Genomic DNA, 23309 nt, shown 5'->3' with positions numbered 1-23309 from the left:
CCAGCAGCAGCCTAAAGCCGGCTCTTGGCGTGTGTCCCCCGAGCGGCTGCTCTCCTCCCAGTTCACTCCGGTCCATGCTCCTGCCAGCACGGCAAAGGCATCCCTTCACACCTCCACCTCACCACTTTTGGGGCGGCTTGGCTGTGATATGAATGACTGAAAGACATTTCTTCTCCTTTGAGACCTGGGAAATCTTGGTCAAAATTCAGTAGCACCGAAAACATTGTATAATACCCTATTATAGGCTAGGGAGATGAAAGGAGCTCTTCTCATGTCTGTTTTCAGCACAGATACTATGGACCAGCTTGGTCTGAGAGCAGAATCGTGGGGATGGGCAGGGAAAACAGCATTACCGCAGAAATCTGTATTAATAACCTGAGCCTGCTCTGCTGTTGCAAACAGCTACTCAAGGCTGTATTACAGAGGGCACTAGAAGTGCCGCCTTCATAAGGAAATATTAAAAAGGACCAAGCCATATGCTGTCACTGACATTATAAGCGTAATAATCTTGTCCTCCTTTGTACAGCAGTGCTGATTAAAATACTACATAAAAATCAGGGATTATCATTGTTGTTATTATTTTAAAGAGGAAACAAAGCTGTTGCCCATGTTAACAGGTACAGAGATGCCAAGGACCGGAGGGGCAGTGTTGAGGGTGAAGCATGGGGAAAGTCTGGCAACAGCGGGATGAAATCCATCGGCAAACAAATGCCAGGGCATCCCTGGGGCTGTGGAGCACAAGCTTTGAAGGCTCCAGCAAGAGCCCAGTAAGCACCGGGACAGCCCCACCACTGCCGCTGTGGGCTGAGCTCTGTGGCAAAGCCCAGCAGAGCAGCGGCCATCACCTTGCTGCAGGGAGCTGCATCACCCCCTTCCACCTCTACACCCTACGGCTCGAGCACTTACAGAAGTCTGCAGCCATCCACGCAAGCCTGGCGGGCTCTCACCGGTGGCAGGTTTGTCCCGCTACGGGGTCAAAGCTTTCTCAGTTTTCCTCCATCGCCCCTGGAAGCGTGTCCCACCTACCCGCCGGGCTCCCAGGGGCATCTCCCCTGCTCCTGTGTCCTCGCTGCAGCCCCCGGGGCGCTGGGGGCACAGCCCTCGCATGTAACGCCGGTCCAGGGGTGGGTGAAACGGCCACTGTGCCGTGGTGCTGGGGCAGAGCCGCGGCTGCCCCTTCCCGGGCTTCTTACTCGAGCCCTGCGCCCTTCCAGCCGCTCTGAGTCAGTGCCAAGCACGCAGAAAGGTCTTTCTTGCCTCTTCCTTTCCTAATTAACTATTTCCATCGCAAAGAAAAGCACGGACAGACTAATTGCTGTGCTGGTCCTGGCTGACCTGAGCCCACAGATCTGAGGGGAATTAGGAGCTGGAAGGAGGTAAAACAGATTAGTGCCTGTGGAGGGAAATCCCTTACCCAAAGGGCAAATCCGAAGTGACGGCACTTTGCAAAGCAGCAGAGACGCAGCAGGCCGTCACTGCTCCCAAACGGCAGCTGGGCATGCTGAGACCTCGCTGGCCCCGCTGCCGGCAATTTGGGTGGGAAATGAGAGATTTTGGGAGTATGTCTGCCAAACAACGCGCGGTTTGCTGCAGGGATTTGGGGGTCTGAACCAACTTTTGCAGGGCTTGCCAGGAGAGCTCTCCCCAGCCAGGCTGCTCCGCACAGGGGAGCAGGGGTCCTCGTAGCGTGGAGCGGCTGAGAGTGTTTCGCAGAAGAGACCACCGCGCTGGCACCCCCTCCCCGTTAAGCTGCTATTTCTGGTTTTCTCCTTTGCTTCCTCGGCACTTAGGGATCCCAGGGCTTAGCACACTAAGAGGTTTTAGGGTATTACACGTCCTGCTGTGGCACCAGCGGGAGGGGCTGTCTGCATCCCACCATGGACCACACAACAATCTGGTCTTCCCTTGGCACCGGCACAGGCTGAGCTGTCGGCAGCATTGGGCTGGGTGGGAAACAACCTCCCCAGGAAAGCTGGGAGACTTGACACGGGATCGGGTAAAGCCTTACAAAGGAGAGCTGCAGGGACCTGCTCTGCCCAACCTGAAGGTGAGCACAATGTGGTGGAGGGTCTTCCTCTCGCTCGTGCCCTTCATGTTCATACATGTCACTGCTGCAAGGGACTTGGAGACCCCCTCCTCCTCCTCCTGTCCTCTCCAGTTCTGCTGTCGGTGATGCTCTGCTAGAGACAGGACGCGGCTCCTTTCTCGCAGGTTCTGCACAAACACAAATCTCCTCCTCAGCAGCTGAGATCCACGGGCGCGCGTTGCGGGGAGCGTGCACTGCCCTCCCGTGTTGACACAGAAATGCACACACCTTCCTACAAAACGTCAGGGCATCTTCGCTATTCACTGCCCAAACTGGCAGACAAAAAAACTGCAGTGGATATTCTTTTTTTTTTTTTTTCCCAGCAAGTGAGTTAATTTCTTCTTTTCCCACCATTTTTAAGTTACTTGAGTACTTTAAAACACTGACAGTGAATTTTAATCCCTGTAAGAAATAAGTTATAGGATTCCATGCTAATGAAAATATTGTTTCCTTGAAGACCTTCTGCTAGACTTTGATCAGACAAGACTTTTCACTCATTTTCACAGCATCGGATTGAATCAGCTTCATTTCTTTCAGACTCAACCTGCTATTAAAGTATTTGCTGGCTGTTTTGTCCTTGAGAAGAGCCTACAAGGCCACCAAGAGTGGATGGAGCTCCTCGGCAGTGCCGGTGCCCTGCTTGGTGACACTCACTGCAGCTCCGGCTGGTAGCGCAGGCAGCTCTGCACCGTGCACAGGGACCGCGGCGCACAAACCCTGCCTGTCTGCCCGCAGAGAAATAAACCATCTTGAGCCCATGCTGCCGCCAGCCCCCCATCTCAGGCCCCCTTCCATGCTGCCAGACAGGCCAGGTTACATCCAATGTCCCAAACAAACCTACAGCTCTACCTGGAGCAGTACAGAAATTTTGCTGTATCAATAAGAAGGAAAAACTGGCTTTTTCACAACATCCTCTATCAGGAGCAAGGTGCATCAGGCTGCACTCTGGGATGGCTGCACCCTGGAAATATTTTGGCTGCATTTCTCTCTGTCAGGTTCCAGTTTGGTGCATTGAGGGCCAAGAACTCAGCAGGGAAAACAAGATCCCCTTCCTGAAACCCAATCTCATCTCCTGCCGCCACATCTCAACCAAGCCAATTAATTTCCTCTCGGTGCCAAAGCAGCCCGAGCACCCCTCGGAGGGCTTACCTGTCGTGCCCGAGACCCAGCCAGCGGCAGAGCTGGCAAAACCATCACAGCAGCTTCGAAGCTTTTGGATCAGTTACCCGGCGGCAGCAACCGCCTGAGTTTCTATGGCAAAGTCTACCCTGGCACCGTAACCCAATCGGCCGCTCATTAGCGGCGCTCCGGCGAGCAGGGACCGCGCCGGCGGCGGGGACGGTTTCAGTTGACAGCCAGCGCGTAAGGAACCGGCACAGGACTTTCATCTCCGGCAGCTTTAGTCCACCTCAGCTCGGTTCTAGCCGAGATCCCGCCGGTACTCGAGCAAACTCACCCCTGCTTCTAAAAGCACGTGGGGTGCGACGGTGGGAGAGGAGGCTCCCTATTGAAAGGGAAGATAACGCTCAGAGCTTCTGTAGAAGACAAAAGGATTTTGCTTAGAGGAGATTTCACCAAAGGCGACAGATCTGAAGACATTTTCGCAGGTTCCTAAGAGATGACACAAGGTGCACGGCGCCAGTCGGCAGCGTTACACACCCCCCGCCAACAGCCGAAACCAGCGCATCCGCCGCGCTCAGCTCATACGGTAACGACCTGCCCGGGACCGTAAGAACTCCACACACAACGCTGGGATTTAGAACAATGAATTCACTTTTATTTCTACTGCTTTAATCTTCGTTTTCTGCCGCAGAGGAAGGAAGAACGACAAAACGAGCGGCAACCCCCAACAGCCTCGGCGCCTCCAGGAGGCGACGGCTGCTTTCTCGCTCGATCTGGGGACGCTTCCCGGGGTGCGGCCCCGTGACGCCGCCAACCGGCTCCCCTCCGCCTGGGGAAGGGCCCGGTCCCCGGGGCCGCTCGGCCCGGGCGGGTGCCGGCCGCCGGCTGGAGAGCCGCCGTCCTTGGAAACGGCCCTTCTGAAGGGCCTGGGCAGAGCGGATCGGCCGGGCTGCTCTCCCGGTGCCGGGGGCCGCCAGCCCCGCGGCTCTGCCGGGCGAGGGGCACCTCCCGCCGCCGCGCCCGCTTCCGGGTGCGACAGGCCCCGCCGCCGCCGCGGATCCCCGAGCGGCCAGGGCGGGGGGCGGGGCTCGGCGATCGATTAGCCGGCCTCGGGCGGGGCGGCGGTGCGCGCGCCCCCTGCCGCGGGGAGGGGGGGCCGCCGGTGCCGGCTGAGGCGGCGCCCTGCCCCGGGGGCGGCGCCCTCCCGCCCGGCGGCCCTCGGGGCTGGGGACCGTCGCCCTCGACGCCCCGCAGGCCCCGACTGTGTCCCCAGGGTGCCCTCGGGCTCCTGCTGCCCGGAGGCCGCGGGCCCCAGGCCCCGGCGCCGTCAGCGGCCTCCCCGGGCCGGCCCTCGGTGCCGCTGTCGGTGCCCGGCGTCGGGCAGGGCGTCGGGACTCGGGTGTCCCCGCTGCAGGCAGGCCGCGGGCAGCGCGCGGGCAGCCCCGAGGCCTGGCGGAGGCCCGGCTGCTCCGTCCCCTGTCATAAGTTGCCCCGTCGCTGGCCTCGGCCGCGCCTAAGTACATCGCGCCTTGCAATAAAGCCTGGGCTGTCGCGGAGGGGCTCGGCCGCGCTGGCCGGGCCCCGGGCCGCTTCGTTCCTGTGTTTCAGTGATGCACGAAAGGGCGTGAAGCATGGCTAGGCCGAGGGGCGCTAATCAGCTGCTTCTGTTGCATTGCAGGGCTCAGGATGGACTTTCTGACACTCTTCTTGATTTACTTGTGTTTTGTTCTCACTGCTATTGCTCTACTCTGCATCTGCTCGGGGAGGAAGGAGAGTTTCCTCGCAAGAAGTGCCAACGGTGCAAGCCAGGTAAAGAACTGAGTGCTCAGAGCAATGGCCAGCTCTCATTCTGGTGGTCTGCCCTAGTTCGTTGTGCTAAAATTAGTGCAACTGCTGTGTTTCTCCTCCATAAGAAATGCTAGTATACGTGGTTAGAGTGATGATATGGTGTATTTCATACCTCATCCTGTTCTGACAACTGCTCTCAGGTAAGTGCTAATTGGGATTGGAAACAGAAATACGTTTCCTTTTGGCTGATGAGATCCTGCCCAAGCAGGGAGTGAAAAACCGTTTGTGTCTTACAGCTCTTGTTCCTGCGTGTGCCAGTCTGGCCGCCTGCAGTCACCGCAGGGTAGTAGTAGGGGTAGAACTTCTCACGATGCTAAAAGTACATTGTTCAGTGACACCGTAATATGTCAGCTTTGAGAAATTAAATAATAATGAGGCCCCAACTGTTTGCAATTTTATGGTATTTGCTGCTGTCATTAGGAGGAAGAAGATGGAGGGAGGTTTGAGAATTAAAATAGGGAGAGAATTTTAACTGGTAGCAGATATTTTAAGGAAGGCTCTTTAATGTGAATCCGTAATAATGCTGCAAGCTGTTGTTTCCTAAGAAAGAAGGAGGAATGAAGAGCTTTAAAAGAGGATTAAGAATTGGCATTTTATTGTAAAAACAGGGAATGAATTGAAAAGGCACTAGCTTATTTTTCTGTCTGTTGGGCTGTGTCTGAATGAAGAAGGAAAAAAAAAAAGGTGTAGTGTTCTTGGAAGGGAAAGGATAAGGGAATCATCATTTAAGTTGTAAATAATATTTAATGCTGTTCACATGAGTCTAAACAGACTTTGATTTTTGCTACTAGTGTTATACTTCCTTTTAATTTTGCTTTATTGACACACAGGTCATTGTGCAGAGACATTTATTATTTTCCCACATTTCTTAATGGCTGCTTCTATGAAACGTATGTTACAATCAGCAGTTAAAATACTGCTGTGATGTAAAGTCACTGTCTGGAGAAATGTAATCGATACTTGTACGCATGAAATAAATATAGGTAATCTAAATAGTTTCTCTAGATGCTGTATTTTAAATTTATTTCTGACTGTAATTAATGAAGTGTATAAGCCTGGAAGTTTGTTGAAATTTTTTGACTGCACTCCCATAATATCCTTTAAAGTATTCATTGTGAGCAATATGAAATAATTAACTGGCACACAGCACAGCTGTTTCTAGCTCTGTGACAAGTCAGCTTCCACCCCCCAGCCTGTTTTCCTTGCTGCCAGCAGTTCAGTTGTGCGAGATGGTTATATGCACTGTACAGGTCTTCTACTTTTGTCATCACTGCAAGCACAAATTGTATTTGTAAGAGCCTTTTGCTGTGGTGTAGGGAATGGCTGAAATACAGGGCATTGCTGTACTGTATGTGGGGGAATAATGGACGTTGAATGTAATGTCAGATGGTACTAACACACATAGAGTTAATTTAAATTTGAATTTTGCAATTGCATGCAGGCTGCTTTTCTGTCTAGTTGTGTGTTTCCTATTGCAGTACACAGCCTCTTTTAAAAAAGACTTGTCACTTGAACTGCTGATATGAGGCATACCAGTTAAAAGAAAAATATTTAACATCATCTCAACTCTACATATGCTTTTTGCCTTCTGGTCTTTCACATCTGAGACAAGAAGCTCTCACTGCATGTTTTCTTTCCATGTCAGCTAGAAATAGGCTCAGCTGCTCTAATTCCTCCACCACTGATGGAGAAGCGTGTTGCTAAAGAGATCTGTCATCTTCTGAACAGCAGAGTCAAACAATTCCGCAGTTGCAGACTATAGCTGAGGACTTTGCTGAATGAAGACAGGCAGTTTTCTTCTTCATTGTGTCTAGCTGTTTTTGAAATTGCAATTAGATAGACGTGGAGTTAATCAGACTGGATCATAGCTGTAGCTGAAGAAACTGTGGATTTTTTTTTTGTTTTGGTGGGGTTTGTTTGGTTTTGGTTTTTGGTTGTGATTTTTTTTTTTCCTTTTTCTGGAGGATAGCAGGCTTTATCCCTTTGCTTATCTCTGCTTGCATCTGTCAGATGTCCTGATGAAGCATATTGTAGTTCAGAAATTGCTCAGTTCTGTCCCCTGCTTAGCCAGTTGCCCAGTCTATAACCTGATATAAGCTCCTTATAACTTTCACACATTAACCCAGATAGATTTGTTTGTGCCTTCTGGGCTTCCAAGAATACGGAACCTCACTCCCATTTTGAAAACCCCAGCAACGTGCCTGCCTATATTCTTAGGAGCTCAGATGCCCCTGAAAAGGAGCTTCTTCCCTGGTGATATGGCTACAGTGATATATAACTGAGGGATTAGGTGACATGTTTTTGTTTGAACGTTCCACAAGGCAGAAGTGATGTGCAATTCGGATAACACAGTGTTTTCATTTGCTTCAGGTATTGTCATTTGTAATCCCCACACAGCTCCAGAGTGTGACACAGAGGGTGCTTCACAGGCTTTTCCACACCAGGTATTGCACCTTTTTTTTTTTTTTTTTTTTTTTTTTTAATGCTTTGACCTTATTTTGTACTAGTATTTCTGGCCACTATAGGTGACCTCCTGCCACCATCAGAGCGATACTCTTGCTTCATTAGGGATGCTTGTCAGGGATTACAGATTCCCTGAAAGGTTTGCCACACTGTTGTCTTTCTGTTCCTTGCTTATTGTTGGGAAGATGGTACCCTGAAATATTTGAACATATTGACAAATAAAGATAATGTGGCTCAGTAGCTTCCAGTGTGACAGATGTTGGTCACACTGATAGGAGACTGCATCCACGAGAAAATTACAGCAGACTCTCTGGCAGCTGCAGAATGAGTTTAGATGAGCTAGCAATCCCCATCCTCTCCCTCAAATCCCATTAGTCTTAGTCCAGCAGCTTGGATGTCCAGGTGGCTTAAGGGGAAGCTGCACAGCTGCCAATGTGCAGCCTGCCGTATTAAGGTGAATTTTGTAGCATCCTGTAAACTTTGGTGCTTTAGGATCTGCTTCAGGAACGATTTAAGTACCTTTCCTCTGGGAGCAGCGACGCCGGTATGACAGACACTTCAGGGGCGTAATATCTACAGCTGTTGAGCGTGTGCTGCAGTTGTTTTGTTGCCTCCTGTGCAGATTCTCTGCTGTTAACACAGCCCAAGAGAGAGTGGTTACACTGTCAAACGTGCAGTCAGCAGCAGAGCAATTCTCTGATGAGCCTGGTGTAGTTGTCATTGCCAGATTATGCCGTGCGCTGGAGGCCCTTTGATCCTCCACGCACACCCTTCGACCACATCACCTCATTCAAGTGAGAGATTTTTCAGTTCATGCAGAAGTCCAGTGAGGTGCAGCGCTTGAGGGTGTCTTCTTGTAGCCCTGCAGCTGAGAGGAGACTCCGCAGGATCCTGCTGGATTGCACACAGAAATGGTGTAGGAGAGAGCAGTAGAGGAGAGCTTATCTGCAACGGGCTTCCCGCTGTAGTAAAATACACATCACTAGTTATTTCGCACTCATAATAAAAGTCCAGCAAACCGACGTATAATGCAGAGAACTGTAATAAGTGAACAGTCCTCTCCTAATGGCTTATCTGAGCATCTATTTGCCAGCCTGCTGAAAGCTGTTGCTCAGTATGATGCATCCCAAACAAACCTGCATGCCAAACTGTTGTGCAACTTGCCTTGCAGAAGCTGTAGTCTGCTGACAGGTTGGAACTAGCGTTCACCATTGCTCACCTCCTGCCATGCTTATGTCGTAACGACTGCTTATATTATTACCGTTTTTTTAAGATTACCTTTTACTCGGGTTTTCTTTGCTTTCAGAGCAGCACACAGCAAATGTCTTCTGGCAGAACATTTTGTGGCCTATTGCTGTGGACTGTGGCATATTTTGTAAGCACCAAGGGTGCTTTGTATTTGACTCTACCGTTGGAAAAAAAATCCAAGGGCCATGACAATAATGGAAGTGAATTTAGCTGGCATATTTAAAGGAGTGTATGTGGGAAGAAGAAAAGAAGCCATTGGATGGAGAAAACACTATTAATATGCAATCCATGCTGGCCTGAAAACCTAAAAGAGGTGTCTGCTTGCATTTGGAAAGTCTTTGCTGATCACCTCTGAGTGTACTTGACCTGTTAATCAGGATGCTGAGTATTAAATAGACTGTCCCCTTTCTGTTACAGAAGCTGTTTGTTTGTTGTCCTGCACATAGCCTTGCAAGCTGCAGTGTATGGGGAATACACGTGGGAAGTGTTTGTTTACTGCTGGGAGCTGCAGTTCCACCTCCTCCTCCTCCTGCTGCCCTACCTGCTGCTGGCCGGGAACGTGGGCTGCTTCATTCTCTGCTCCCGGGCCAATCCTGGTAAGCTCATGCCGATTGACGGTGAGCTGTAGCTGTTTGAAAATGGAACCTAAAAAATGTTACAAACACCATTACTTTTACTATCTTTCTTGTTTCTTTCGCAGGTATAATAACAAAATCAAATCACGCATCATTGGTTAAGATTTATGCATATGATGGTATATTATTTCAGAAAGGCATCGTGTGTCCTACGTGCAACGTGGAGAAGCCAGCCAGATCAAAACACTGCAGTAAGAATCTTAACTTCTTTGATAAGCATAACAGTAATAAGTTTCCCAAATTAATTCTCCATCAATAACTGCAGTTCACACTACATCTGTTCTGTTATCCAGCTCGATGCACACAAGATTGTGTTCGTTTTACTGGGGTCCCAGATCACAGCTGCCCTTTGCCCATCCATAGAACTGTTTTGCTGGTATTTCTTCTCACAGAAATTACCAGTGGCAAGGGTATCATTTTGGGTCAGGAGTAGGCAAGCTTTTGAGGATCTAGAAGTTAAATGAAAAATGATCACCTGTCAAGACCTGGGTTCAGGGTTTTGTGTTTCTCTTGCAGAATTTGCTGTTATCATCTAAAATAAAGCTGGGAGCTACAAGCTCTACCTTTCGTATGCTTTGCTAGGCAGTACTGTCAGAGTCTCAAAGTCTTTGAGTCTTGGTGAATAAAAGAGGAAATGAGATACAGGTCTTTGTTTTTAGTATTGGGGTTTTTTATGAAATTAATGTATTTTCATAAAAAGCTATCAGCTAAATCATGACCATAATTCATAGATTTTTTTCAGATGAAAAACTATCCTAAACTGTGTCAAAAATCAAATTGATGATTGATTACTTAAAAACTGAACTGTCTTGTCACTCACTCCTCATCAGGTTTCTGCAGTATGTGTGTACATCGTTTTGATCACCACTGTGTGTGGGTCAACAACTGCATCGGAGCCTTCAATGCAAAGTATTTCTTCCTTTACCTCTTCACACTGACTGCCATGGCTGCAACCATTGCAATCATCACAGCAGCATTTCTCATCCAAGTTGTGCTGCTGTCAAATATGATGCATGGGAGTTACATTGATGACCAAGGACAAGAGCGTGCTGTTGAGATTCTCTTCCTCATTCAGGTAAGTTTATGCCATCTGGGTTATTAGCTTATAAAAAGGTTTATCTCAGTCTTTGCTTTCAGGAATCTTCTAAGTCCACCTGTTCTTGCAGGCGGGATGTGGACAGACTGCAGTTTTTTTACCAGCTTTACACAGCCAATTAAGTTTAGAAAATTGCCATTGCAAAATACTTTAAAAGTACGGGATTTTTCTCACAGTGCTTCATTACGCTCTGCCATTCTTCGTATTTCTGTCTCCAGGCTGCTTTCACTCAGCAGATCTGGTTCATAAAAGAATGACTTTACATTCCAACGACCATCTACTGTAGTAACGCTTAGGAAACAGTTGACAATCCTTGAGATACCTTCATGGAGGTGTTAAAGCAAGACCCTACTACCCTGGAATTTAGATACTTGAGTATTTTCTCTCACAGACAAGCAAAGGGTGACTTTGAGTCTCTCTAGCACTTGAGTCATTTGCATTTCAATCCCCTCATCCCTTTCTGTAGTATGGCAGGGAGGTGATAAGTAGCAAATACTTTATCTTCTCCTCATCCTAGACAACAGGTGTTTCAGCCTTATACTCTTATAAAGGGATCTTGGTCAGGGAATGTTTGTTCATGTTGGAGCAGTACCATTACCAGTATTGGAATTTAACTCAGAAAAGAGCTGCTTAAACCGTATCATGTCAGCAAAACCTGAAGTTGTACCAGATTGTAGCCTTTTCATTTGGCAGTTTGTTTTCAGGTGATCTGCATTAATGATTTTTTTTCATTTAAAGAAACAACAAAAAAACCCAAACAAGCAAAATTCCAATATGAAATACAAACATTCAGAGATAGATGAGCGTAGAAAATACTCCCGCATATTAGCAAGGCTTGCGAGGAAATACATTTCTGGAAATCTTTGTGCTTTACTCAAAGGTTCAGTCAGGATCGAACCATCACCGAGCTGGATGGGGGACAGGACTGTGACCTCGTTTCTGGGGCTGCACAGTTACGTGTGCGTACGGATGCGCATTTCAGCTGGCGCATTGCAGTGGTCGCATGCCTCCACGTGACTTAATGCTCCAACTTCTTAACTAAGTTATTATTTTCTTCCTTTGCAGCACCTTTTCTTGACATTTCCTAGGATTGTCTTCATGCTTGGTTTTGTTATTCTTCTCACACTCGTACTGGGTGCATACTGCTGCTTCAATCTATACTTGGCCTTAACCAACCGAACTTCCAACGAATGGTGTAAATCCAGAAGATATGGGTGTTCCCACCATCTAACGTTGCAGCCTCATGACAGACGAGTTGTCTACAAAAACATTTATTCTAAAGGAGTCTGGATGAATTTAAAGGAAATCTTTAAGCCTCCTACAGTGTTGGAAAGAAAGAAGAAAACATGAAGCTATTATTCTTTATATGTGCATTTTTTAACTTTTTGTAAAAATTCATTTCAGCAGTGTGCTTTGATGCCCCAAACAACTTTTGTAAAAAGATTACTGTATTTCAATTAAATAATTGGAAACTATGTTTTCATAAAGACAACCAGTCTTCAAAAAAACTAGAGTTCTTCCGAGTTTATCTGTAACGCTACTCATACAGTTGTGACAGCAGCCTGTTAATCTTTTCAGACACGGTCACAGTATTGAAGCAAGCTGTACTAGAGAGAGGTTCAGCTAAGGCACACGTACACAAGGAGCTTTTTTTTTTATGATTACTGTTTGTATGCTGCATTATAGCACTGTATAATAGGCAAACTGAGTTCCTGAATTACTTTGGTACATCTTAAATAGGTCTTCCTGCAGGAGACTTTACAGGAATATAGCGATGTCACACATGTGGAAGTGGTAAACATCTGAATGCACCTATTGGTGAACTATTCACATTTTTTTTCCCCCTGCAGGAAAACAGTAACTCCCAGCTGCCTGTATTCAGCTGGGAGTTGCTATTTTCAGCCGTATTCTGATGAACAATGCCTCAGCAGAGCACTGTTTAAGATGCTTCACGTGGTGAGATCTCCGAGGTTAAGCTTAGTCCTCTTGTTTCCTTGTTAGAGGGAGCAATATTAAATTTGCTGGTATGGAGAGGCAAGTTTGGTCCATCCTAACTGAAGTGAATCTTTTCCTCTGTGTGTGCGCTTGCAAGGGAAGAGCTAACAAAGAGCAGCTGTGAACTTGGAGGAAGCTTCATCTTTTTGTAAGTACCTTTGTTTGGCAAATGATTAACCCGTCACTGTTAACAATATGTAGAATAGGTTGCATGTATTTAGCTGGAAAAAAGCATAATTACTGGCAGAATCTTAACCTGCAGAAACCATGTTCTACTGCAAATTTGTACTAGTACGGAGGACCTTAATTTCAGAAAGGAAACTACCGCAAGTGCTACTTCTCCTTACCTGCTAAGTCTCTTTCTTGATGCCTATTTTCAGCTCATTCAAAGTAAGATGCCATTTCAGCCTTAGAGTCACGAAAATGGTGGCCTTCTGGACAAAACTTCAGCATCCTGAAAAGGGTATCAGAAATCTGATATTGAGCTCTGGACATCCAGGTCTTACAAACTTAACCCTTCTGGCATTTCTCATCTTTGTCGCATTGTTTGATATACCTGTTCACAGCAAGAGGCTCAACCATGTCTTAGGCATTTCTTTATATTTTGGGCATTTTGCAGTTGGGGAAGTTGCAGTTGCTGAGGCTGTTTCTAGGGCTGCCCACCTGCAATCACTGAACAGGCCACTTCAGAAGCACAGCAGCGATGTCATCTTCCACTTCTGTAGAGGGATTCCCTAGGTGAACGCTGAAAGGCACTTCATCCCTGTCCCTCAAGAAAACCCTCTGCCTTCACAGTCAAAGACAAAAATAAACTTGCAGCTACGCAGGTGACCTTCTGAAATCCCTTTAACCAGGGATCACTTGAAAGATCTCTAAGGCATAGATGTGCTGGCTGCTTTTAGAGGCTTACATTTGTTTTGGGAAAAACAGCGTATTTGACTCGCCCAGTGACAAAGGTTTCTTAAGCACAACGTTAAATGGCCCTTTCCTCCTTCCAGAAATTCTTCTGTTTGCGTGATAACAGAGCAGAAATTGGAAAAATATAGTAAGAACTTTAAATAACTTTATTTTTAAAAATGTATTTATTTACATGCCGAATCTGTACAATATGCAATTAAAAATCCGTATATGGTTTAAAAAAAAGAAAATCATATACAATATGGCTTTACACACCAACAGACTAGCTCTCGGAGTAGCCTGTCTGGCATTGCAAGGGTACAATGGTGCATTCTTTCATAGATCAGTACGTAAGGCTACTTGTCCAGGATATAAAATAAAATACTGCAGTACCATGCCTTAGGAGGACTAAAGTAGTGAGGTTAAAGGCATGAAAGTTTCTGAGTGGTGGTGAATGCACACCAGAACTCCTTAGGTTTGGTTTTCTTGGTTGGTTTTAAATGCATATGATTAAGTAGTCTCTTAAGAGACCGTACATACTTGCTTCGCTTTCTGAATCCTTTTAAATCTAAACACCAGAACACTACTGTCCTGTGGTCAGAGGTAAATGCTTCGCAAAGGATATTCCTTTATTTGAGGCAGCTGTACAAAATACTGAGACTGTCAAATATGGCGTATCAGTCACTTCCACAGTATAACCATGCAGAGGCTTTTAACTACTGTTATTTCCATTTCAAACAGAAAACATCTGTACCATCCTGTTAAGCCACTTACCTATAGAAGCATTCTCTCCCTTGCTCTCTGAACAATTACAATGGCAAACTGATCAAATTCCCCAAACTGGAGAAAAAATAGTAAGCTTTACATTAACATCTGTCACTAGCTGCATGCTGTTCGTTACACAATCACAGTCTGGACTTCCACCTCCCCCTCCTGGGAGGCGATCACAAACTCTCCTGCATGTTCCATTATTTCAATGTCCTCGGATGCCACCATCGTCACCGTTGCTTCTTCCGTCTCGATGCTACCCTCCGTAGTCAGCACTGCTCCTTCTCCGATGGCGGAAGCCAGCGTCATAGCGACCTGCTCCGTGAGGCTTTCGGGGGTCGCGATGGTGATGGTGTCCGCAGCATCGGTGGTTACTTCAGAGTTTTCTGCCACGGTGACGTTCTGTACAATGATCTGGTGACCGGAGTTTGCTTGATTTACTATTTGTTGCACAACCTTCATAATGTGGCTGTCAACCTACACGAAGAGAAAAGAGGCCACGTTATTTCTCGGTGTATTGTACTCTGTTAGAAGGCAATTATCATCACCATAAACAGTGCTTGATGACCAGCAGGGCAGTACAACAAGCAGCATTTAACTCCAGTTTCCTCCAGCTGTTCACGGAAGTTCTCATCACCCCGAGAACAGCAGACTCCGAGGACGTGTCACACCTTATGTCGCTGAAGATGTTTTGTCAGCAGGGTACTTCTCACAGAAAGTCAAACTACTGTTTATAGAAAAATCCTAACGATGCATGCCCAGACATTGAAACTGGCTGCAAGTCAAGAGCCTAGCCAGCCTCCGACTTTGCAGCAACTGTTATTTTTAGCATTCAGGAATGCCTTGAGAGGATCATTTCCCCAAGGCTGAAGTGTTACCGTACAATTTGACTTAGCCAGCAGCTGCGCTCTCGTGTGTGAAGCCATGCAAGTCACTAGCCACCACCACTGAGAGGATCTGGGCTTAAGAGAGCTCAGTCAAACCCAGTGTGACCAGTATTACGTATTTATACAGACAGGTCGGCAAAATTACAGAGGTAGGTAAATTAATTATTTGAAGTTGGGTTTATTTATCATGACTTTTAGACACTAAAAATGATTCATTTCATCTACAGCAAGTCCCCAAAATAACAGTTTATGTGGCTGCTTTACCTCATGTCTTGTTCCCTCTATTATTTCAGTAGCTTCGCTGGTCTCCATGTCTTCAGTAGCAGTCTTGAAAGACAAAATATGATGATTCTCTTTTTAGATTATTATAAAAATATTTTATTACCAAGATATAAGACACTAAGGTCTTTTACAAAAGTCTTTCTGTTCCCTCCATGATGCAATAGCTACTCTAAAGACAGCTCTTCCATGAAATTCCGTCCGAATGCCATTATTGAGAGCTACTTAAAAGTAATGCAGAGCGCTCACAAGTAACTGAAAGAGAACATCCTCTCTCAGCAGGACGTGGCCAACTGGCAGATTTTTCTCCTATTGGAGAAAAACTGTGGCAGCACTAAAGGGGCTCAATAAATGAACTGCGTTATTCTGCATGGATGAGTACTGGCTCTTTGTCACAAAGGGGGAGAAAGCAAAATGTGTAATTCATTGCTTTTGGCAGACGCAGCCAGTTAAAAACAACAGAGATTATTTCAGACAAAATAAGCTAAATAGAAATGGGAGAAAAGAGTAGGTAAAAGTTGAGGGAAAGCTGAAGCAAGTTTGTGAGGACATAAAATCTGGTATGGTCAGAAGTTCTCAGCCTCGGCCTTCCGATGAACTACTGTCAGTCTTCCCTGCATTCTCATTTTCCTGCCTACGTTACCCGCAGGAGTTCAGAAGGGCAGTGAAGTAGGCTCCCGGTGCTCTCCTTCTGAACAAGATTAATCCTACTTATTCCTAGGGTCATGCAGGCAAGGGTAGCACCAGATTGATCCTATTTTACCTTCTCCCAAAAGCCTCGATGAGGAGCGCACACAACTGCAGTTTTTACCGACAAAATACCCTGCTAAGTTCAGAATGAGAAGGCTGTTTGCCCCACTTCTTACCTCAATGATGTATTCCTGAGTGTCCGCCACCACTGAAGAGAACTCCACCAAAACAGTGTGAGGATCTTCAGAAATGACTGTTGCAGCTAAGTTGTCAGCTGACTGGCTCTCCTCAGACACCATCACTTCTTCCACCTCTTTCAAAGCAAGGAGGCAGCCACCTGAACCGTATTCCAAAAATGCCAGAAAAACATTATTTTTCATAACCGTCTCAAATACAGGAGTACCTGGAAAATACTACACAGCACAAATGAGACCCCTTTAACAGGATGCCGCTGACAAGCGAGCAGCAGTCAGACGACAGGCTCTCATCCCACCAAGACAGGCCAAATAACGGCCTAGAAGAGGCGTACGTGACACCCGACAACTGAACTGAGCCTCAAGCAGAGCAACTGTCCAGTGTAATTTCAAAAAATACACAACTAAATTCAGATGCGTAAAACCACATAGGATTTCAAAAGCCATATGTGAAGAACATACAGTAAGACTTCTGGTATATTTTAAGTCGTGTATCTTTTCTGCTTATACATTACATTTCAGTATCTACCTAGGAAACTTTTTTTTTTCCCTCCAGTAAACTTGTATTGTCCTTTACAATCTCAATACATCATCATCGCTACCTGAAGAAGTTTGAAAAAACCGTGCTTAGGAGCTAAAGGAGCAGCAGGTCCACTGCAGCTAATCTGATCAAACAAGATTTGTCTGTGAGAACTTAACTCTAGTTAAAGACATTTTCCTCACAGAACATCCACACTTTGTGTTTTTACAGCGTTTCATAAAACCCCAAAATTAGTATGAACTTAATGCGAAAAAAAACCAATTGGTAAGTTTAACCATAACACTGTGTGCCACATCACAAGTTTTACGGTCCTCTCACCTCTTCCCCAACACAGAAATCAAGATCTCTCTGGCATTGCTTTACAAAAATGTTAATTTTCTCCCTCTTTGTGTATACCCTTGGAACAGAACCACGTCACAATTCGGGGTAGACTCTTGTATGGTATAGGATCTGTCTTCCCCACTTAGGACAGTGGCAACATCACAGAGACCATTTAAGCCAGAGTTTGGAGCAGAGAGACCATAACACCCCTGTAGTTAGATTCTTAATGCAAATTCTGTTTCGGTTATCTTTCTCTTTATTTAGATGATCTAGATTATATATTAGAACTGGTTTATAGCTGTTTGCTCAGCATCATTTTTGGTCAGAAAGATCACAATAGAAATATTCATTAACGTAGATGAAAAAAAAAAAAAAAATGCATCTCCTCCTGATGCAACTGTGATGCAGATAAACAAATGGCCTTGGACAAAGGTCATTAGATCCACTCTGAAAAGTCATTACCATTCCGCCAAAAAGCAGCCTGCCCAAACCCAATCCTAGAACAACACACACACCCCCCACAGACAAGCTCTGCCATCTCACCTTTGGTTTTTAAGTGCCTGTTGAGAGTGCCATGCTCTGCAAACCCTCGCCCACACTTGTAACACTTAAAAGGCTTTTCCCCCGTGTGATGGCGGATGTGGCGGACCAGCGAGCCCTTTTCCCGAAAGCCCCGACTGCAGTACTGACAGACGTAAGGCTTATCCTCTAAATGCGTACGGAAATGAACTTGCTGGGCATTCTGTACAAAGAGAGAAGTAAGAGAAGGGCAGCTAAAGGGAAGGACAAACTCAAGGAAGCAATATTTTAGTTTCCAGGGTAAAAGTCAACATCTTTGAGGACTTCTCATGTAAGACACGATAAATACTGGGTTTTATTATTATTACGCAATTTTTTCACACACAAAGGAACAGTTTCTTCACAAACATGAAGGTTTTACTAAGACTGTCCCTCTTTTCCCACTAAAACAAAAGCTCCTTCTGAAGCTTCTGCTCTTACAAGAGGCAAGTGAGCTGGCAATTTGTTCTTTCAGGAGCAAAGCCTCCAAACTTCTCCCAAACCCTGGCTCTGGAAAGGAAAATCTGAAGGCAAGCCTGTTGTGAGGGAGGCACACCTTTGTCTTGTACCGCTTGCCACACTTTGTACAGGAATACGGCCGCTCATCAGAATGTACTCTTCGATGCCCCTTCACATGTGCAATGGTCTTGTAGAGCTTGCCACACTCTCCACAGCGGAAACGCCGTTCGTTCACGTGCACTTCTTGATGCTTTTTTAGCAGATAGCCCTTCGTGAACTCTTTGCCACACTCCTCACACTTAAAAGGCTTGTAATCTAGAGAGAGAACGCATGGTTGATACAGGACAACCAGCAGTAGCAAGTATCTAGTACATGCTGTAACAAGATTCTTACACAAAAATTAACCCGGAGAAGGAGGGAAATTATATGTTCAACTGCGTGTATGGGTTTTGTCGCATTCATAAGTGAATTCTGCTCAAATGCTGCTCTTACGGCCTTCGGTGCCTTTCAAGCAGCAGTTCCAGCCTATCAACCTGTTCTGCCTCGCTAACCTTTTTATTGGCCTCATCACAAAATTCTGCTTTCAAGGATGCAGTGCAGGCCCTGAAACATGGAAACTTTTTGTTTTTAAAAAAGTATTTCTTTTACCCTCCATTCTAGAGCTCAACCAAAGTCAACCTTTTCGTATTTGTGTGTTAAGCATCAATTGATTTTGCATGGCTAACAGCCATGTAAAGGCAAGGAATTTGAAACAGAGAAAGCTGTACTATGCTTAAGATCATAGTAAGACACAGTGCATTTTAGACAACAGCTTAAACAGGAGAACTTTACCTAAATGACCTTTGATGTGTGTTTCAAGGGAAGTAGCTTCACTGAAGACTTCATTACAGTGAGGGCAAACATAACTTTTGTACCCATTTGTTCTTTCTGCATCTGTCTATTGGAAAGAAAATGGTACAACATAAATATTTTTGTACTAGTGTGTACAGTAAATGTTGCTAACCAAATTCCCAATTAAATACTCCAGCTTTCGCAAGAAAGATATCTATATTGTTAAAAGGAGAGAGAGAGCATGCGTGTGTACTAACACTACACTTAAAGCATACATGAAAAACGTAACTAAAAAAACTGACACAAAGGCCCAGGCACAGGGAGAGATGCGGCGAGAATAACATGCGGGGCGGTGAGGCTAACAGTGCTGCCCACAACCAAGCGCAGGCAAGGAAGATTAAGAAATTAATCTAGTTATAGAATACAAACATACAGGCTCCGCTTGTTCTACTTCAACACGCTGTTCCCCACATGGCTCCTCTTCCGCTTCCACCACTTCATTTTCTAGTTCTTCCGTAGCAGCTACAGCAGGCTCATCTGGCTTTTGCATTTCCTCCATAGCGACTCTCTCTATCACAATACCCGAATTCCTCATGGCCTGCCTCAGCAGATTCTCGCTGTTTGCTTCCCCCTCACATGGCAGCTCCTCAGGATGTGACTGCTGAAGGAATAAACAGTCCAGTAATTGGTACAGCAAATACACAGCTAGCCCTTTTTTTACAGCAACACTGCTACGACAGTCATTCTTTCTAGGGTGTCTAATGCTGTGATACAGGGTTGAAAGATCAACAAGGGAATGATCTTGGACTGGGGAGGAAGATGAGATGAATCTGTACTCTGAAAAGACATAGTCCAAGGGATGATAAGCCTTTGCTCCTACCACAGAATCTCGTAGCAGGGAGTGGTCAACAAAAACATCCTCTCACCTTCTGTATCGTCCAGTATGTGGTGGTGAACCCTACACATCCCCCTGTATGCTATCCACATGCTGCTAAGCTCAGCAGCAGCAGATGGCCAGACAAGGTCAGAACAGAGTGCTTTCTATGTTCTCAGATGAAAAAGCAGCTAATTAACCATTTACTTCCACCACACAGATTTATTCTCAGCACCTAAGAAAATTTTTTTCATGAGGTGAAATACTTCAAAACACTTCTTTGCATAAAACACATGAAGGGTATGTAAGAGAAATGACACTCACATCGTGGTCCAGGGATTTCGCATCGACAACAGGAAGTTCCTGCATTTGGACGTGGACTTCATGAAGAACGTTGCCTTTTGCATCTGTCACGAGATGAATCACGGGCGAGGTCTCGATGGATTCACTCGCTATTGATGAAACGGTGTCTGCGTTTGAACTACAGGATCCTTCAAGAAAAGCGGCACAATGAATCACTTGGTGTACTGCCACCCCTCATCAATCAATTTGCTGTGCCCTACACAAAATGTGTCTTAGAATATGAGGTGCCTGTTAAAGCCAGCTTTGTACCAGATTCTCAAACGTTCTTCACAGTCACTGCCTGGCTACATGCACTTCAGGTTAATAGTTTAGCTCTATAAACTGTTTTTTCCTGTATAAAAGACACAAACTGAATACCACAGCGATATTTTTTTCATAAATGAGAAAGAATTTGTAGTTCAAGTGCTGGGAGCATGCTCGGTTTTATCAGACGCAGGGCAGCTATTGACAGCATCACTGACCTGTTGGCAAATCATCTTTATTGACCACTATTTCTTTGTTCATGTTGAAGCGAATTTTTTCGGTGCAAGGTGTCAGAGATTTCAGGTGCCGAGTCAAAGCTCCTGACTCCCGGAAGCTTTTCCCACATTTCTTGCATTTGTAAGGCCTTTCATCTGGAAATGACGAGAATCGAAACAACAGTATTAAACTAACCACGGCCAGCGACAGACTGCTAGAAGAACGCTTTCAGCTTCCTACAGTGAGCAGACACCGTGTTTATCCCAGAACCTCGCGTTGCCTCCCAGCACCCCAAACATCAGGGAGCTCCACAGTCTCAGCTCAGCAGAAGATGGAAAGCAGCAATAAATCCCACTGGAAGGTAAGGCGGATAACCACACACAGTGCACTCCAGCAACGAGGAACTCTTATTTTGGAGAGCTGTCTTACCAGTGTGACGCCGATGGTGTCGAATCAGAGACCCTTTTGTCCTAAAGGAAGTTCCACAGAGTTTACATTCATAGTCCTTTCTGCTGCTGTGAGTGATCATGTGAGCTTTGAGGATGCTGGCCTACAGAAAGAATTTCATTTTAAAAGATGTTCCAAGTGGTTAAGGATTTTACATTTCAACTGTGAAGAACAACAATGCTCCTTCTGAAAACAGAACTTTGCTTTTGAAAGTGTAGCATGCAGTAGAGAAGCACATTGTTGTTGAGTCTTGAGACATCTTAGTTAACATCTAGCCTAAATAACTCACTGACCCGAACGCAGCAGAAGTGATACTTACTGTTTTAAATGTCTTCTGACATAATTCGCATACGTATCGCCCTTCTTTGTTAACCAGCAGCTTAACCTTTATCAGCTCTGTGGAAATATCCTGCTCCTGATCATCAGGGTTGCCTTGCTCTTCAGTCACTTCCCCATCAACATCACCATTTGGGTTTTCAAAAACGTGGTCTCCTGCAACAATGACTTCTTTGATGTGCCCACTACCTGGGAAAAGGACAGGAAGACAGTTATGTTCTTGACAAAAGAGAGCTTTACACGACCAGAGCAATGTTTCAGCGTTTCATGCAGTAAGCAGGGGAAACAGATGCTTTAAACCTGGAACACAGGTCTTTGCAAAGATCTCATTATCACAGCGTAAATACTAAAATGGACGTTTCTGGAATGGAGTTTTTAATCGAACTCGTGTTAATAGGGAGAGAATTGCAAAGCTGGCCTAGGGATGCCTGTCTCAAGTCCCCGTGCTCAGTCACACAGAGGTGTCATGTACCCAGCCACAACACAAATCAAACAGAAGAGGACACTGGGCAAGTAAACTCTTCCTAACTCCGCAGGGGTATAAAGGCAAGCGTCTGGAGGCTCACCTACTATAGCTGATGCGTTGCTGATTTCCTCTGCTATTGAAGATGCTTCAACAACTATATGAGCAACAGTTATCGACTCCTCGACAGAAGGAACAACCTGCTGCAACAGATAACATTTTAGCAGAAAGGTTTTATTACCTTTAAAAACATTGTATTCTGTTCTTTCCCCTCCAACCCAACAGACCGTTGCATCCTAATTATTTTCAGGCACGGCTTGGGGAGAAGCCTGCTGTCACCTTTTGTACTTCTTGGTTGAGAAGCCCTGCTGATGCGGCAGCGAGAGCTTCTGGAGCTCGCTGGCAGACCTTTTGTAATTTGTGTTGCACGAATTCTTCCAAGGAGGTGAACTCCGACTGGCAGCGCCCACACTTATGCACGTCATCTTCATCTACGATTTAAAATTCGGTCATCGGTTTAGGAAAATATGGCACCTATTAACGAGCAGCGTTTACACCAAAAACTTGTGTTCTGCTTGTCCCGGTGAGCTCCCCCGCCAGGAGAGACGGGAGCCGGGGGGGATGTGCTGCCGGAGGGTACTTTGGCTCCTGCGACGAGGCGATTTCTGGAGCGGGGCGGGGCGATCCCCCCGGCCGGGCTCCGCGATCCGCTCCCGCGGCCCGGGTAGGAACGGGGTGCAGAGGGGCACGGAGACCCCGGCCCCCGCCGCCTCCCCGACCCCCGCTGAGAGACCCGGCGCAGCCGGGACCCCCCTCACCCCGCGCCGAGCGCCGCAGGGGCCGGTTCCGCCGCGCCGGGCCCCCTCAGGGGCCTCCGCGGGCCCCGCCGCCGCCCCCCAGGCCCCGCTTTCCCCTCGGCTCGGGCCGGGGCCCTGTCGCGGCGGCACCGCCCGCCCCGCGCCTGGTACCTTCCTCGCTGAAGGGCGCCGGGAGGCTGAGGAAGCCGGCGGGGCCGGCGGGCGGTGCGGCGGGGCCGGAGCCCGCGGCCGCCGCCCCCTCCCGCTCCTCGGCCGCGGCTGCCGTAAGCCCCGCCGGCCCCGCGCTCGTTGCCATCGTGGCCTCCATGTCGCAACGAGCCGCACCGCCAAGATGGCGGCTTTACGGCCGTGTCGTCATAACAACGGGCCGCGTGCCGGGGGACGGGCCGCCGCGGGGGCTCGGCGGGGAACGCGGTCGCCGCGCGGCGGTTCCGGGGCCGCGCGCGACCCGGGAACCGTTGCGCGGTGTTGGCGGCCGGCCCCCGCGCCCCCCAGTGACCTCTGACACCCGTGCCCAGGCGGACCGGAGCCTAACGAGTTACCTAAGGAGCCCCCGGGGCGGCCGGATGGCCCAATGGGCCGCGGAGCGCCTGGGGTGACCGCTCGCTCCCGGCCAATGGCAGCGCGCGGA

General features: G+C 47.1%; 2 protein-coding genes across 4 annotated transcripts; one reads left to right on the top strand and one right to left on the bottom strand.

Moving 5' to 3' along the window:
• The first annotated feature begins 4379 nt into the window (after positions 1 to 4379).
• On the top strand, positions 4380 to 12043 carry ZDHHC4 (zDHHC palmitoyltransferase 4). The gene is made up of 6 exons (XM_082312784.1): positions 4380 to 5017; positions 7427 to 7500; positions 9185 to 9363; positions 9468 to 9593; positions 10233 to 10477; positions 11564 to 12043. The coding sequence occupies exons 1-6, from the start codon at positions 4895 to 4897 to the stop codon at positions 11846 to 11848; spliced, it is 1032 nt and encodes a 343-aa protein (XP_082168910.1). The 5' UTR covers positions 4380 to 4894; the 3' UTR covers positions 11849 to 12043.
• A 1496-nt stretch (positions 12044 to 13539) lies between these two features.
• E4F1 (E4F transcription factor 1) lies at positions 13540 to 23018 on the bottom strand. Of its 3 annotated transcripts, none has more exons than XM_082312783.1 (14): positions 22829 to 23018; positions 22200 to 22351; positions 21964 to 22063; positions 21381 to 21586; positions 21044 to 21164; positions 20617 to 20769; positions 20117 to 20283; positions 19352 to 19579; positions 18919 to 19024; positions 18185 to 18402; positions 17614 to 17812; positions 16191 to 16351; positions 15310 to 15372; positions 13540 to 14635 (listed from the first exon to the last, which is right to left on the bottom strand). In XM_082312783.1, the coding sequence occupies exons 1-14, from the start codon at positions 22983 to 22985 to the stop codon at positions 14288 to 14290; spliced, it is 2379 nt and encodes a 792-aa protein (XP_082168909.1). In that variant the 5' UTR covers positions 22986 to 23018; the 3' UTR covers positions 13540 to 14287. The 3 variants fall into 3 exon arrangements, with proteins under 3 accessions (XP_082168909.1, XP_082168908.1, XP_082168907.1); XM_082312782.1 differs by having other exon boundaries at positions 19352 to 19576; positions 22829 to 23000; XM_082312781.1 differs by having other exon boundaries at positions 21964 to 22060; positions 22829 to 23000.
• Positions 23019 to 23309: the final 291 nt, after the last annotated feature.

The sequence above is a fragment of the Platalea leucorodia genome (genome assembly GCF_965183815.1).
Source record: "Platalea leucorodia genome assembly, chromosome: 5".
Classification (NCBI taxonomy): domain Eukaryota; kingdom Metazoa; phylum Chordata; class Aves; order Pelecaniformes; family Threskiornithidae; genus Platalea; species Platalea leucorodia.
The sequence above is the reverse complement of the archived record's forward strand: the minus strand, read 5'-3'. Positions and strand labels throughout refer to the sequence as shown.